At 43.2% G+C, this 17192-nt stretch overlaps 1 protein-coding gene across 1 annotated transcript in view; it reads left to right on the plus strand.

The window, feature by feature from the left end:
• BABAM2 (BRISC and BRCA1 A complex member 2) overlaps positions 1-17192 on the plus strand; it is a 448631-nt gene that overhangs the window by 81351 nt on the left and 350088 nt on the right. Inside the window, 1 exon segment of the mRNA XM_049784238.1 lies at positions 11119-11213. Within this exon segment, the coding sequence (XP_049640195.1) occupies positions 11119-11213 (95 nt within the window).

Consider the following 17192-nt stretch of genomic DNA (forward strand, 5'->3'; position numbering starts at 1 on the left):
TTGTTGTTGTTTTTGGCTCACACCTGACAATGGTCAGGGGTTACTCCTGGCTCTGCACTCAGAAATCACCCCTGGCAGGCTCGGGACCATATGGGATGCCGGCAATCTAACCACCATTGGTTCTGGGTAGGCCACATGCAAGGTAAATGCCCTACCGCTGTGTTTTCTCTCTGGCCGCCAACTTGAAGACATTTTTGTGATCAAAACTAGAGGAGGCTGTTAAGCTATTACCCCAGCTGTCCCCCCCCCACCCGCATTTCTATATTAAAGTCTCATGACTCAAGCTAATGAGGTTTCCAGTACTTCAGACCCCCATCAGAGTGCCAGTATCTCTCTGCCACTTTCCTGGGCTCCTTCTGTTCTGCCTCCCTGCTCTCTTGGTGCAGCCTGTGTTCTGCTGACAGTGTCTCAGCTTGTTGCCATTGGCCTCTGTCCCTTCCCTTGCTTCATTGCTTTATGCTCCGCATATGAGTGAGATCATCCAGTATTGGTCTTCCTCCTTCTGACTCAACTTTACTTGGCAGGATCCCCTCTAGTTCCATCCAAGTCATAGTGAATGGGAAGAATTCACTTTTGTTATAGTTGAGTAGTGTCTCCCGTCTTCTTTGCCATTCATCTGTTGTTGGATACTCTATCATTTACTTGTTTTGGCTTTCTTTCTTTCTTTCTTTCTTTCTTTCTTTCTTTCTTTCTTTCTTTCTTTCTTTCTTTCTTTCTTTCTTTCTTTCTTTCTTTCTTTCTTTCTTTCTTTCTTTCTTTCTTTCTTTCTTTCTTTCTTTCTTTCTTTCTTTCTTTCTTCTTCTTCTTCCTTCCTTCCTTCCTTCCTTCCTTCCTTCCTTCCCTTCCTTCCTTCCTTCCTTCCTTCCTTCCTTCCTTCCTTCCTTCCTTCCTTCCTTCCTTCCTTCCTTCCTTCCTTCCTTCCTTCCTTCCTTCCTTCCTTCCTTCCTTCCGCCCTCCCTCCCTCCCTCCCTCCCTCCCTCCCTCCCTCCCTCCCTCCCTCCCTCCCTTCCCTCCCCTCCCTCCCTCCCTCCCTCCCTTCCCTTCCCTTCCCTCCCTCCCTCCCTCCCTCCCTCCCTCCCTCCCTCCCTCCCTCCCTCCCTCCCTCCCTCCCTCCCTCCCTCCCTGTAACACCCAGCAGTGCTCAGGGGGTTACTACTCCTGACTCTGTGCTTAGAAATCACTCCTGGCAGGCATGGGGCACCATACGGGATGCCAGGATTTGAACCACATCCATCCTGGATTGGCTTTGTGCAAGGCAAATGCCCTACCACTGTACTATCTCTCCGGCTCGTGTTTTGGCTATTTTTACATAGCATTGCATAGACATGCATATATCTTGCCAAGTTAATTGTTTGGTTTCTGTTGTTGTTGTTACTTTTTTTTTAATTCCAAAATTGTAGAAGGATTAGTTAAAAGTTATCTTATTGTTTTACATTTCAGATCTTTTTATGAGTATCCTCCAAATGTCAGTGTCTTCCCCATATAAATGCAAAATTACTTATTCTTTTTTTTTGTGTGTGGTTTTTGGGCCACACCTGGTTCTACGCTCAGAAATTGCTCCTGGCAGGCTCGGAGGACCATATGGGATGCCGGGATTCGAACCACTGTCCTTCTGCATTCGAGGCAAACGCCTTACCTCCATGCTATCTCTCCGGCCCCTACTTATTCTTAGTTGTATTTTTCCATCTATCTTACTATGATATTATATTAAATAAAGAAAATGAAATGAAATGCATGGTATTTTCAGGCTAACCCTAAATCCACGGGGGCGGAGGGGGTGGGCAGATAAAAATTCAGGGACTTTTTTTTTTCCCGGTTTTTCACTAATTCACAGCAATGGTCATTATGGCATTTAATTTCTGTTGATGGTTAAAGATGCAAATAAAATCCCAGAAAGGTTGAGAAAGCTTACTTTCTACGGTGTCAGATGCCTTGTAGCCATTAAAAAAGATTGCTAATAAATTACATTAATGAAACAGCTTGTGAATATGCCTTCGAGCATTACCAAGACTAAAAATTTTCTGCAGCGGAATATGTATTACTCAATAAAGTGATGTTAATTCATAACACTTGGCTTAAAACATTGGCCCTTTGTGCATTCGATGTAAGTATATAAAACTTTGAGGTTAAAGGTTCATTTCCAGCATAACATCTGAAGATGGAATATTATATTTCTTTCCTAATGAGTTTCAAGTTACTAAGAATCAGCAACAGCAGGCCTCCCTCCCTCCCTCCTTTCCTCCCTCCCTCCCTCCTTTCCTCCCTCCCTCCCTCCCTCCTTTCCTTCCTTCCTCCCTCCCAGATAGTGGACCATCATGGCGCTTAATTCCTTATAAATCGTGTAAGCGGATGAATTGGGTAGTCTGGGCAGGTCATTTGCAACTGAGTTGTGGGCTGCCTCGGGGGATAATGTTTAGGTTAGAACTAGCATTAATAAGTCAAGTGCTAAGGATTGTTCCATTTTTTCAGCAGCTCATAACGTCCCAGCAACAGATAGCACCGAAAAGTGAAGAGTTAATTTGATCTGAAATGGGGCCCCATAAGGTGGATGCTTTGCTTCCTTCCTTTCATTCTTTTCTTCTCTTCTTTCCTAAATCGTTTGCTCCTCTCTACCTGTGCTGGCCCCCAGATTGTCACTATTAATCTCCCATGACGGAAATACTTGGGATGTGGCTAGTTGGAATTGCCTTTTGCTCAATGGATCTGTCCCATCTGATACGGAAATCTGATTATTAAAGTAATGGACAGCATTTCACTGGTTGGTTTTTATTGATTACATGTTGAAATGAAACATGTATATTCATCAGGTAGAATGGATGATCTTAATCTTTTTTAAATAATATTAGTACTTTTCATTTATAATTACGTGGTATTTTTTGTTTGGTTGTTTGTTTGTTTTTGGGCCACACCTGGTGACGCTCAGGGGTTACTCCTGGCTATGGGCTCAGAAATTGCTCCTGGCTTGGGGGACCATATGGGATGCTGGGGGATCAAACCACAGTCCGTCCTAGGTTAGCACTTGCAAGGCATATGCCTTACTGCTAGCGCCACTGCTTTAAGGGGGTTTGTTCCATGGCCAGAGAGAGAGTTCACTGGGCCGAGCGCATCTTTGCCTGTGGAAGATCCTGGTTCCATCCCAGTACTGCTCAGGTCTCTTATGGCCAGTGTAATTCCAGAGCACAGAGCTGGGCGTTGCCCTGAAAACCACCGGGTGTTGTGTGCCCTCAAAATCTCTGAAGATGATCAGTTTGGGACAAGGACAAGTTTGGGACAATGGAACACTTTCCATTCTCTTTCTCCACCCTCTTTCTCTCTCTTCATTCTCTCATCTCTCTCTCTCTCTCTCTCTCTCTCTCTCTCTCTCTCTCTCTCTCTCTCTCTCTCTCTCTCTCTCTCTCTCTCTCTCTTTCTCTCTCTCCAGTTAAAAATCCTCCACATATAAAACTAAACTGGGACACTGAAGAGTAAGTAATAGCAAACATGCTAAAAGAAATCAACACTTTTTTGTTTGTTTATGTTTTTGTTTTTGGGTTACTCCTGGCTCTATGCTCAGAAATCACTTCTGGCAGGCTTGGGGACCATATGGGATGCTGGGATTCGAACCACCATTCTTCTGCATGCAAGGCAAATGCCTTACCTCCATGCTATCTCTCCAGCCCCGAAATTAACACTTTTTAAGAAAAAAATGTTTTTAGGTTTTTCAGCCACGCCCGATGACACTCAGGGATTACTCCTAGCTATGTGCTTAGAAATCTCTCTTGGCTTGGGGGACCATATGGGAAGCCGGGGTTTCGAACCACGGTCCATCCTAGGTTAGCATGTGCAAGTGCCACTGCTTTGGCTCACATTTAAAAAATTTTTAAGATTTAAGAATGATTATGTAGAAATTAACTTTTTTGCTTTTTTATTTTTTGGTTTTGGGTCACACGTAGCTGTGCTCAGGACTTACTCCTGTCTCTCTTCTCTGGGCTCACTCCAGGTAGGGATCAGGGCACCATGTATGAAACCAGGGACCTCACCTAGGCTGGCTGCATGGAAGACTCGCTTCTTACCCACTGTACTGTAAGTGACCTGTGCAGTGCAGGAGTGGAGGAGAGGTGAATGGAAAAAGAAGTTTACACTGTTTTCCTTTCACTTAGTTTTGATGCCATAAATGGCAGGAAAGATCTATTTATTTTTACAGCTGATTTCTATTTAGACACTGTATAGCACAACTTCTCTACTTGTTAGTCACTGGATGTTCAGGCTCTTTTTTGGCCAGTGTAGATGACAGGTCCCAAATGGGGGTGGGGAATTTGGGGCTGGAGTGATAGCACAGCGGGCAGGGCATTTGCTTTACACATGGCTGACCCAGGTTTGTACCCAGGCATCTCATATGGTCCCCTGAGCCTGCAAGGAGTGATTTCTGAGCACAGTGAGGAGTAACCCCTGAGTGCCTCCGGGTGTGGCTCAAAAACACAAACAAAACCCAAAACCAAATAAGAGGGGCCAGATGCTTCTTCCACTGAGTCTGCTTATCTCCTCCAGATTCACTGCCAAATCATTTCTAAATCTTATGGTACCTTTTCCTTTAATGTCTTGATCATAAAACTCATATCTTCATCCTGTTTTCCCCAGTGACTGTACCAGCTGCTGGACTCACCAGCAGTAACAAGAATCCCCTCTGCTCTGCTCCGCCACCAGCACTGTTGTTCCTCTGCCTCTGTCTTGGCAACACTAGCGCATTGTGCTCTGATTTACATTTTCCTTGAAGATTTAGTGATGTGGAACCACAAATCTTCCCCATTTATCTAGTCTTATTCTTTTTTTTTGGGGGGGGGTGGGGGGGCACATCTGGTGATGTGCCGGGGTTACTCCTGGTTATGCGCTCAGAAATCGCTCCTGACTTGGGAGACCATATGGGACACTGGGGGATTGAACTGCGGTCAGTCCTAGGCTAGCGCAGTCAAGTCAGATGCCATACCACTTGCGCCATTGCTCTGGCCCCTAGCCTTCATTCTTGACATCATCATCATCATCATTGGCATGCCTGTCTTTGTGTCTTATTTATTTGTCTATCTCCATGCTTGGGATCAAACTAGTGCCTCCCTCATGCAAGGCACAGTTTACCACCAACCCATATATCTTGACCTCCAACACCCTTTTGATTTATTTATTTTTGGGGTTTTTGGGTCACACCTGGCAGTTCTCAGGGGTTTACTCTTGGCACTGCACTCAGAAATCACTCCTGGCAGGGTCTGGGGACCATATGGGATGCCAGAATTTGAACCACCATCTGTCCTGGATCAGCTGCATGCAAGGCAAACACTCTACCGCTGTGCTATTTCTCCGACCCCAACACCCTTTTTAAAAGATTTTTGGTTCTTGCTCAGAGGTTGCTCTTGGCTCTGTGCTTGGGATGGCTTTGGGGGCGCTCTGGAACTCTGTGGTGCTGGGAATCCAACCCCGCCCCTCGCAGTGCACAAAGCTATTTCTTGGGCCACATTGCCTTATTGTTTTCATTCAGATTATTTGATTGTTGCCAATGCATTATGAGTTATGTACATACATCTCTATGTTTGGATATTAATCCTTGGTTGGATACAGGCTTGGCACGTTTACATTCCATTCCACAGATTATCTTTTCTTTTTTTAATTTCATTTATTTATTTATTTTGGTTTTGGGGCCACACTCAGTGGTGCACAGGAGTTACTCCTGGCTTTGCACTCAGAAATTGCTCCTAGCAGGCTCAGGGGACCATAAAGGATGCTGGGGATTGAACATGAGTCCTTTCTGGGTTGGCTGCATGCAAGGCAAATGCCCTACTGCTGTGCTATTGCTCTGGCTTCACAGATTATTTTTTCACATTGTTGATGCCTTGGCCGCACAGGAACTTTTTTTGGTCTGATGCAGTTTTGCTTTTTTAGAATTTAATTTAATTTTTATTTTGTTGTGTGATTTAGGTGTTACATCCAGGAAAATCATGCAAAGATTGATGCGAAGGAGTTTTTTTCCCTTAGGTTTAAACTTCTTTGTTTCAGGTTTTATATTCAATTTCTAATGAAATTTTTTTTGTGGGTGGTGTAAGATGGAGTCTAGTTAAAATTCAACAGGTTTCCCCAGGACAGTTTAAGATATGATTGTCTTTTCTCCACTTAGCCCCCTTCTTCTAATGCTCAACCCTGGTTTTTTCTCCCTGCTAGCGGTGTATGTATGTGTGTGTCTCCTGTTAGGTGCTGAGGGGTTAGCAGGGGTATGCTTGGTGGTATCTATGAAAGGTCATGATGCTGGGCGTTGAGCCCAGGGCCTGGCACCTGCCTGGCATGTCCAACCACTGAGCTTTAATCCCAGGTTCCATTTGCAACGACTGTTTTGTTACCAGCTGGTCTTACCCATTCTAGCTATCGTAGTTTTGTTGTCTTATTTTTGTTTCTTAAACCTCACCCCACATTACCTCTGGTCGTATTTTTATTTCATTGTTCTCTGGCCTACTCTTCTTTTTTTATGAAAGTTGAAATGAGCGGCAGCCAAGTAATCTGGACTCCGTGTTCTCACTCTTCTCCAGGGTGAAATAAAGGAAGTGCAGTGTTATTGCTCTTCTTTCTGATTTATGTTGGTCTTTCCTTTACCTTCCCTGCCTTGGGGTCAGGTGCTGTGTCTTCTACTTCCTCTATAACTCCCCAGGTGGCCAATATGTGCATCTGTGCATGGTGGATTTTTAATAAATGCTCTGGACTGATTTACGGATTGTTCTTCATAGCGAGAAAGCAACTCCACATTTAATTTCCAAGAGGCTGCGGAGCATTGAAGCCAGGTGTTTCAGCTGCTCTGTGAGGTCAGAGATAAGAGTTTGAGAAGTTCTGAAATGTAGGAGTGAGAAAAGCTATTTCAGTTCACTTATTTTGGTTTTGCTTTGATGATCCAGTGATGCTCAGGGCTTCCTTCTGTTTCTGTGTTTAGAGATGACTGTAGTTGGGGACTGGGAGGCCCTCTAGGGTGCTGGGGATCAAACTTGGGTCAGCTGTGTGCAAGGCAAGTACTTTACCCGCTGTACTTTCTCTTCAGCCTCCACATAGTTCTTTTGATTGGAAAACTCTACAAATTGCATTTTAAAATGATTTTATTTCTTGAAACATTTACTCAAAACCATTGAATAAATAGTTACTAATTGTGTGTGTGTGTGTGTGTGTGTGTGTGTGTGTGTGTGTGTTTAGGTTGGATTAAGATGGTCCAAATTTTTGCATCAGGGTAGACAGATCTGGAGAATGAGTTCACATGCCCCACTATTTTTGGCACGAAGTGTACCACCCAGTGGCTTTTAACACACTCAAAGGCTTGTGTGGTCATGACCACTCATTTCAGAATATTTGTGTTGCCTGAAAGAAACTTCCAGGAGCAATTTCGGAGCATAGAGCCAGGAGTAACCCCTGAACACTTTGACCCAAAAAAACAAACAAAAAAAATTAATAATAGTGCAAATACAGGCTAAAATGCAGTTATGCCATGGAAATTTTACACAAGTGAAAACAGCCAGACATGAAAGATCTTTATACACAACATAATCATAGAATAGTTCTAAATGCATGGACCATCAAACCCTCTAGATGACAGTCGATTTATAGTTGTTAGGTCTGGGGGAGGGAGACACAGGGAATGATCACTAATGCATACAAAGTTTCTTTCTTCCTTTCTTTTTCTTTTCTTTTATTCTTGTGGAGCTTCTGAAACAATACTCAGTCATTCAAGCTCTCTCTTCAGGGCATACTCTGCCAGCAGGTAGGCGTTTCAAGCCTAGAGCCCATTGATGAACAGTGCTTAGACTTAGGGGTCAATGGCCATGAGGACCACCCTGTGAGTATCCTTGGAGATGTCCAGAGTTGGAATGGGTCATACTCAGCAGTTCTCTGGGTGGTGGTGGTGACCAATTTGGTATTACAAGCGTGCAGGATGTTTGTATTAGTATATCTCTCCAGCCCAGAGTGTCCTTTGTGAAGACGAAATAATACTTTATTATTCCATGGTATGTGTCTACTACATTTTGTTTACCCACTCAACTGTTAGTGATACATGATGATTGCTTTTGCTACGCCATTGTAAATGATTCTGCTGCGAATACAGACAGGTCTCTTCAAGGTCCCAGTTTCAGTTTTATTTTGAGTCTATGTTCTGAGATGAATGACTGGATCATATGGTAATTCTATTCTGAAGATATCGGAGTCCCACCTCGTTGTTTTCCAGAGTGACTACATACCATTTCTTGCCGTGTTGTGCAGTGTTTCAACTTCTCCATCACCTTGTCAACGCTTGTTAGATATTTTCTTTCTCAATTTGATGTTATGCTATTATTTTATTTCTCTCTTTTTCTTTAAAATGGTAAGCATTGTGATGGCTGTGAGGGAGTGAAAATGCTCCTTGTTGAGTTGAATTCTTTAGAAACTCTTGCCAAGAATCAGGGAGTTTGTATATGGGCAAGTTGGTTCCTGGGCCCCGAATTTCATTCCATTGATTTGTGTCTCATCTTTAGGCCCACAGCACTGTATTTTGATGACCGTGGCTTGACAGTGTGAGTCTCCCAGGCTTGCTCTTGGCCAGGATTACTTGATTTTTGTGCCATTAGAGTCATGAAGTAAGGCTAAAGAGCATGCCTTCTCTCTGAATGCTTCCCGGGTATTTGAAAGGTCAGTTTCTATACTAACCTTCCACTGCTCTGTGCTTGTGATTCTGTGTATGTGTCTTGTCTGCCTCTGAATAGCAGGTCCTGATTATGAATTTCTTTAAATACATGAAGCAGTAAAATCAATCTATGACAGCAGTTACATAATAGAGAGAATGACATACAGCAGGTTATTGTTGAAATTTATTTATCTATTTTTGGTCTTGGGGTCACTTCCGCCTGTGCTCAGGGTTTACTCATGGCTCTCTGCTCTGGAATCACTTTTGGTGGTGCTCAGGGGATTATATTGAATGCTGGGGACCAAATCTAGGCCAGTCACTTGCAAGACAAGTGTCTTATCCACTGTACTATCTCTTCGACCCTGATTATTGTTGAATTTCAGAAATAATATGATCCCATTGTGCCTGGCTCCTTAGGGTCTCATGCAAAAGTATGTGAGTAAACTTCTAAATAAGAAGAGCAAGCATCTTAATTCGGCATTGTTTGTAGGTCAGTCCGATTGAAAGAGACTCTTGCTAAGGGCTTGCGGGTCCTGAAAAGGTGGACAGAGGGCTAGCAGCGTTGGATCTTGGAGGCCCCAAATGCTAGTTTGAAAAGTTTCCCTTTCCTCCATTTGACCTTAGAGGGTCACTGAATTATTGTTTGAACTGAGACGTTTGGAGGAAAAGTAGTACCATAAGATTTACTTGGTGGCAATATATGTCATGTGCTGGAGAGAAACTGGAACCGGGGGAGCTGTTTAAGAGGGTCTGAGAGTCGAATCCATCCAGCCTGTTTTCTCTTTAAGAGCAGCATTGCTCAGGGTAGTGCCGAGAGCTGAGTGGAAATATTTGTCTGGTGGCTGTGAATTTCTGAGCTAGGTCGCCTGGGTTTGGATAGAGCAGTTAACAGCAGGAATTTCTTCTTAAAAAATTGAGATCACTTAGTAAAGCAAGAGCAACTGTACAGAGGTCTGGGTGCTTGCATTGTACATGTCCAACCCAGGTTTAATCCCCAAATGCATCCCACATGGTGCTCTTAAGACCACCAGGAGAGAGGGGCCGGAGTGGTAGCACAGTGGTAGGACATTTGCCATGCATGCGGCTGACCCAGGACAGACGCAGGTTTCATTCCCAGCATCCCATATGGTTCTCTGAGCAAAGAGTGATTTCTGAGTGCAGAGCCAGGAGTAACCCTTGGCGCCACAGGGTATGGCCCAAAAACCAAAAAATAAAAAACAAAAACAGACTGCCAGGAGTGAGTCCTGACCACATCTGAGTGTGGCCCCCCAAACAAACAAACAAACAAAAAATGGAGACAGCTTAGTTTTAGGAACATAAAAGGTGCGCAGTGTTGGATGATGCCACCATGTTCCAGAAAATTGTGACAACCTGACAATGGTTTGTCAGGAGGAAAGAGACTATCAGTCTTATTCATGGCCTTAGACTTGTTCGCATTCAACATTGAAGTACCTGGAACAAGGAAAGTTTGAAATGGAAACTAGAGTGAATGTTTCTGTTTGTGTCTTACCCTGAAATGCTGTGTGAACTGCCACAGTAGATGGATCTGGGCAGGCCTGGATGCAAGGAGCCGTGTCTCTGCAGACACAGGGCCATGCTTGAGCCCAGAGAATTGTTCACTTATTGGCAGAAAGACCTGCTTAGTGGTGTCAGCAGGTCGGTGAATGCTGATGCGTGGCAGTGAGAAGACCATTTAACTTATCATTGCTAAGAACTTAGTGGTTTTCTGTGTGTCTCCAAATAACTTGAGTAAGAAAGGTTGCATTATGACTGTATCATTCCTTGAGTATGTGCTCTGCCAGGCCAGGGGGTCCATGTTATTCTCTTTATCCTCATGGGCCTTCTGGGTAGTCAGTGCTGTCATCCCCTTTTCCTTTTGAAAAACCAAAGTCTAAAGAAAGGAAAACTTGCCCAATCTCATTTGAACTGAGACACTCAGGAGACCATGTAGTCCTAAAACTGATGCAGACTTGAGGCCAGGCAATTTGTCCTTTATAGCAAAGATCCAGAGGGTTAATTTTTCCAAGAAGGACTCGAGAACCTCAGCCCCTCATTATTCAACCTCAGCGATGGGACAATAACATCTGTTCATATCCAGTGACATTTTGGCTATATAGCAACATGCCCAACCATCACAGAGGTGTTCATTAGTCTTAGTGATGGGGGACAGTGACATTTCCTGTGAGAAAGAAAGATATGCAGGTTCTTTGGCTATACCTGTTCTGTTTCTCAGCATGGGTATTTGCATTTATAATCTGCTTATGGAGGGAAAACTCTTTGCATCGTCGTGGTGGTTAACTTAAATGAAGATATTCTGACTCTTGGATGACTTGACTCAGAAAAATAACTCTGTGGCACTTTTTGTTAACCTAAGATCCACTTGGGCTTGCCATTTTAGGGTTGCCGGCCTCGCAGTAATCAGACTCGCCCAAATAAACTGAGCCTGACGCTGTCTTTCCTTTCAGGGGACATCATTTTTAATGCCCAGTACCCAGAGCTGCCCCCAGACTTTATCTTCGGTGAAGATTCTGAGTTCCTCCCTGATCCCTCAGCGTTGCAGGTGAGTACCGCAGCCTTTGGGGGGCTCTAGATTCGTTAAAAATGAAAATCAGGGGCCGGAGAGATAGCATGGAGGTAGGGTATTTGCCTTGTATGCAGAGGACGGTGATTCGAATCCCAGCATCCCATATGGTTCCCCGAGCCTGCCAGGACTGAGCGATGCTGGGTGTGACCCCCCCAAAAACAAAAAACAAACAAACAAAAAAAGAAAATCAACTTAGCTTTTGACAAATGCTTCCCAGCTAAAGTGGCCAAACATGGATCGTTTCCAGCCCATGTCCCTCTATCCTGGGGAAGAAGTATGGTTCTTTTGTGCTGAAATTGTTTTGCCTTTCATTGCATTTTCCCCTGCAGACTTTTTCAAATCAGCCAAAGAAAGACTCTTAACATATCGGTTCAAGTATTTTTACTTCTGCTTAAAAAAAAAAACAACAACATGTTGAAAACATTTTCTTTGCTTGCACTTAATATTTCATGCCTGCAATCAATTTTCGAATGTTTACTAACACTTCATCCTGGAGCTAGTTAGGGGGGAATGTGCCTTGGCTCTCCCTGAGGCATATTTTTGGGTAGAGAAGTGAAAGTGGCAAATTTGGAAGTGGGTTCCCATTATCTCAGCCTTATCATGGAGAGGGAGGCCAGAGGCCAGGCCCTCTGCTCCTTTTCTGAAGCCCGGCTGAGGGCTTCTTTGGAGCAACATGTTTCTGGGTTTGAAGCCGGCAGAGGAGAGGTAGTTCTTGCCAAAGCACACGCCATTTGTGTAAAAGTGATGTGTTTTGTTTGGCAGTGGGAGAAGAACACATACCATTGCATTCAAGGTCTGACCTAGCTCCATGTTCTTTTCCCTTTTCAAGTTCAGTTTTGCTCTGATGTCTGTATTGTAAGAGGTTTTATTTGTCAAGATAGTGTTCTGAATTTTGGATTTTTTTTTTTTGATCGAACCTGGCTCCATCTCAGGTCGGCAGCATGTAAGGCAAACAACGTACCGCTATGCTATCACTCTGGCTCCAAATTTGGGTTTTGGGACTTTTTTTTTTTTTTTTTATCGCATCAAAAGTTTTATAATTGAAGTTTTGGTGACAGACTTTAAAATCTTACCCTCGGGGCCGGTGAGGTGGCACTAGAGGTAAGATGTCTGCCTTGCAAGTGCTAGCCAAGGAAGGACCACGGTTCAATCCCCTGGCATCCCATATGGTTCCCCCAAGCCAGGGGCTATTTCTGAGTGCTTAGCCAGAGTAACCCCTGAGCATCAAACGGGTGTGGACCCCCCCCCCCCCGAAAAAAATAAAATAAAATCTTACCCTCATCTGCCTTTTTCGTTCGGTTCTTTTTTTTTTTTTTTTTATTTTCTTGGTCAGACCTGATGGTGCTCAGGGGCTACTCTTGGCTCTGCACTCAGGAATTACTCCTGGCTGGCTTAGGGGACCATATGGGATGCTGGGGATTGAATTCGAGTCAGCCATGTGCAAGGCAAACACCCTCCCTGTGCTATCCCCCAACATTAAGGGGAGTATTCAGCAAGAAGAGTCACCCAACTTAAAGTATTGTCTTACATTTTAGAACACAACTGTAAAAATACTATTGGTCAGAGTAATACACATTTGTTGAAAAGTTTTGAAATAATCACACACAAACGGTGACTTTTGGTGATGAAAATGTTTTTGTAATGCAAGTGTGGCCTCTTTTAGCTACAGACTCACTGGTATGACTGCTGAGGGCTGACTTAGAGAAAATGAAGTAAAGTGATCTCCCGGACCATTGCTGTTTTCATCTGGTGGAGGGTGGTCTTTGCTAAATGCCAAAGAGACAGAATCAGCTCATTTCTCCCGAGATTTAAGGAAAAGTGTTAGAAAAGTTTTCCCAGCAGGGGTGAGGCTTGTAATCAATCACAAGAAGGGAATAGGCGTGTTGTGTGTATCAGGAAGTATTTCAGTGGGTTGATGACAGAAGCATATTTGATGAAGCTGTGATATATGTCAGATGCATTATAGACGGTACCAAGGTGTGTGTGTGTGTGTGTGTGTGTGTGTGTGTGTGTGTGTGCACGCGCGTGCATACGTGTGCTGGCATATTAATAAAGAAGAAATTGTATTCTAGGAGAATATAAGAAAAAGTGAGTTGAATTAAAACTGTAGAATTCGGGGCCCGAGTGATAGCACAGTGGTGTTTGCCTTGCAAGCAGCCAATCCAGGACCAAAGGTGGTTGGTTCGAATCCCGGTGTCCCATATGGTTCCCCGTGCCTGCCAGGAGCTATTTCTGAGCAGACAGCCAGGAGTAACCCCTGAGCACCGCAGGGTGTGGCCCAAAAACCAAAAAAAAAAAGACTGTAGAATTCATTGCTGGCTTGGAACCGATGAAGGAAGTTCTGATTGTAAAATCTTCTAATAAGATGGTGAAAGGATGGATTGACAAGAGGTAGAGGGTCAGAACTGAGGCCTGTTGCTAAATCTTTAGCAAGTTAAGAAACGGGCTTTTGGCTGAGATCAAGCAAGAAGGAGCATGGTGGTGAAGACAATACATAAATAGTTATAACTTTTTTTTATTTTTAATAGTCTTTAAAATTTTTAGGGCATATGATCCACTGAACCTAACAGGAGAGATTCCTAAGCACAGAACTAGAAGGAAGCACACTGGGTGTGGCCCCCAAACAAATAATTAAAATGAAAAGCATGTTTAAAAAATTAAAAATAATTTTAGGGTGTACATTTAACTTAAATACCTTGTGAGTGTAGAATTTTAAATCTCCAAAGAATCTTAAGATTTTATTTTATTTCCCTTTTCTCTTTTAGGAATGAGATAATTGACCTGGATTGATGTAATTCTGTCATTTCATATCATAACCTCACCCTTCTGAGTGTTAGAGACCGAGTAAAAATATCACAAATATTTTTTGAGAAATTGACTGAAAAGGCGATGCCCAGAAATTGTGTCTGAGGCAGATGACAAATCTGAAATGATGGTTTTGTTGCACTGTTGTCTTAAACAGGCTTCCCAACATTTCTTCTTGGTCCAGTGGGCTGGGCAGGCTTGGAGAAGCAATCAGGCTTTGAACACAGGAGTTTTGTTTCTCAGCTTCACTTAGAGCTTGTTCCTGTTCCAGTGATGTTCACAAGTATCATGGCAAATAATTCGAGTAGTTTCTAGATGTTTCTAAAGAAAGAGGGTGTATCTGTTTCATCCCTTCTAGCGGAGAATGGAATGCCTAGATTTGCGCCCCCCCCCCCCTCTTTTTTCCCCAAAGTTCCTGTTAATTCCAGAAGGAAATGAACATGCAGAATCTGGGAGTGGAGTGCAGAGCTGGTCTGTAGCAAGTATGGAATTTCCTTGAAATGTCTGGGTTTTATCTCAAAATATTTTTGCCAAGATGAAACCTTTACATTTGACCCAGTAAGATGTCTGTCTGATTTTTTTTCTTTTTTAAATAGAAATGTGTACTGAATTTTCAATATTTGAGAAAACATCTGTTCTGTTTAGGCTCCATTTAGGATCATGGTTTGAGAAATTGATTTTGCTATTTTATTTATTTCATTTATTTAAACCTAGTGTGTCCAGGGGCCCGGAGAGATAGCACCGTGGTGTTTGCCTTGCAAGCAGCCGATCTAGGATCAAAGGTATTTGGTTCGAATCCGGTGTCCCTTATGGTCCCCTGTGCCTGCCAGGAGCTATTTCTGAGCAGACAGCCAGGAGTAACCCCTGAGCACTGCCGGGTGTGGCCCAAAAACTAAAACTAAAACAAAACAAAACCTAGTGTGTCCAAAGAAGGGTTTGGAGAAGCTTACAAGGAGGATCCACTTGGGTAAATAAAATATGTGAGGTGGTCAACCCAAGGCCTTCTTCCCCAGAACTGATTTCTGTCAAGGACTTGGAGATTTTTTTTCCAATGGATGGGAAATAACTTGGCAACAGCTGTTAGACCTAGAGAAAGAGATACAAGTCTCTCAGAGATAACAGGAAGACTGGCTCCACAATCGAGTATTTTAGTGCACCCAATTTTGGCTGTTGCTTAGGATAATTTGGGAAGCTTTTTTTTAAAAAAAAAAAAAAAAAGAAACACATTTACGAGACCTACTGGACAGACTGAGTTAGATACTTCAGTGAGCGCTGAGGAGTCATTGGATCCCCTGGGTGATTTTTAATGAATTATTCGTTTATAAATTGCTGGAACAGCTAATTGAATCCATCTTTTACAATGTCATTTCCAATAGGAGACCATTGCCTCTGATTAACATGATTTCCAGGGAGGTGCCATTTTCTATTTTAGGGCTGGTTCTAATTTTTTTAAATAACAGCTTTATTGAAACAATTTATATGCCATATAAATTACCCACTTCAAGTGTATGGTTGTTTTTTATTTTTTCAGTATATTCTTAGTTTTTTAGTCATTACCACAGTCACATTTAGAACACTGTCATCGCTCCTAATGAAAACCCCCAAACTCTGAGCTGCATTTCGCCTCTGGATTGTTCTGTTCTGGGTAGCTCATCTGTACCATGTCACTTTTTTTTTTGGGGTGGGGGGGAATAAGTGACTAATTCCATTAACATACTGTTTTCAAAATGGCTTGCATCACTTTTGTTTTTGTTTTCGAGGCACACCCCACTGTGCTTAGAGGTTACTCCTGGCTTAGAAATTACTCTGGCAGGGGATCCAGAGATAGCATGGAGGTAAGGCGTTTGCCTTTCATGCAGAAGGTCTGTGGTTCGAATCCTGGCATCCCATATGGTCCCCCAAGCGTGCCAGGAGCGATTTATGAGTGTAGAGTCAGGAGTAACCCCTGAGTGCTGCTGGGTGTGACCCAGAAACCAAAAAAAAAAAAAAGAAAAAAAAATCACTCCTGGCAGGTCGGGGTGGGGGCCATATGGGATGCCGGGGATTGAACCTGGGGTCAGCTGTATGAGAGTCAAGTGCTTTACCTGCTGTGCTATCTGCTTTAGCTCCATATCACTTCATTTTTAAATCGCCAAATAGTCTTGTGTGCATATGCCACATTTTATTTATGAACCGTCAGGTTGATGGATATATTTTGCCTTTTCACACTTTCCCTATTATGTATGTTGCTGTCACATGGACAGTGGAATTGCAGGGCCAAAGAGTACATGTTACTTTAAAAAATACTCATTTTATTTTTCCAGTTGAATAGTATTTATTGAGATAGCACGATTTATAGCAGTTTCCATATCATCATTTATACATACAGTGTCAAACACATCTGCCTCATGGCAGTAAACCTCTACCACTGTCCCATAACCCCTGTCTTTCTCACCCACATTGCCTCCTCAATTTATTGGGCTTATTTTGTTCTTGTCTTGTTTCGTTTTGCCTCTTTTGCACTATCTCGGGGTTTGTTTGCATTGGGGATTGTCTCATTGCTTGCCTAGTATCTCTCTATTCCTGCATATGAGGGTGATCAGCCTCTGTTTGTCTTTTTTTTTAAATGACTTGCTTTACTTAGCATAATGCCCCCCCCCCCCCCAATTCCATCCAGGTTGCAGCAAATTTCCTCATAGTGGGGTAGTAAGTATTGCATTGTGTGTCTGTGCCATGCTTCCATTCCCTGCTCATCTATTGGTGGGCACGGGATGTCTTCACATCTTGTCTCATGAGTAATGCTGGGGGTGAACATTGAACATGCATGTTTCAACCCATCCCTTTCCACCCCTCCTCTTCCCTTCCCTTGCTCAGGGATTACTCCTTGCTCTTTGCACTCTTGGTAGTGCTTGGGAGAACCATATGTGGTACTGGGGGACCATAACTTTGTTGGCCACAAGCAAATTTCTTCCCACTGAACTATATTGCTAGCTTGTATTTTCATTTTCTTTATTATATCATTTGGAGGACTAAAGTTAAAATATTGGGGGGAGTATAATTTGGTGTCTCCTTTCCTCCACTGCACAGTGCTCAGGGCTTACTGCTGGTTCTGTGCTCAGCAAACAGACAGCAAGACAAGTCCCTTCCTTAACTTTTATACTGTCAATCTGA

The sequence above is a fragment of the Suncus etruscus genome, chromosome 12 (assembly GCF_024139225.1).
Source record: "Suncus etruscus isolate mSunEtr1 chromosome 12, mSunEtr1.pri.cur, whole genome shotgun sequence".
NCBI lineage: Eukaryota > Metazoa > Chordata > Mammalia > Eulipotyphla > Soricidae > Suncus > Suncus etruscus.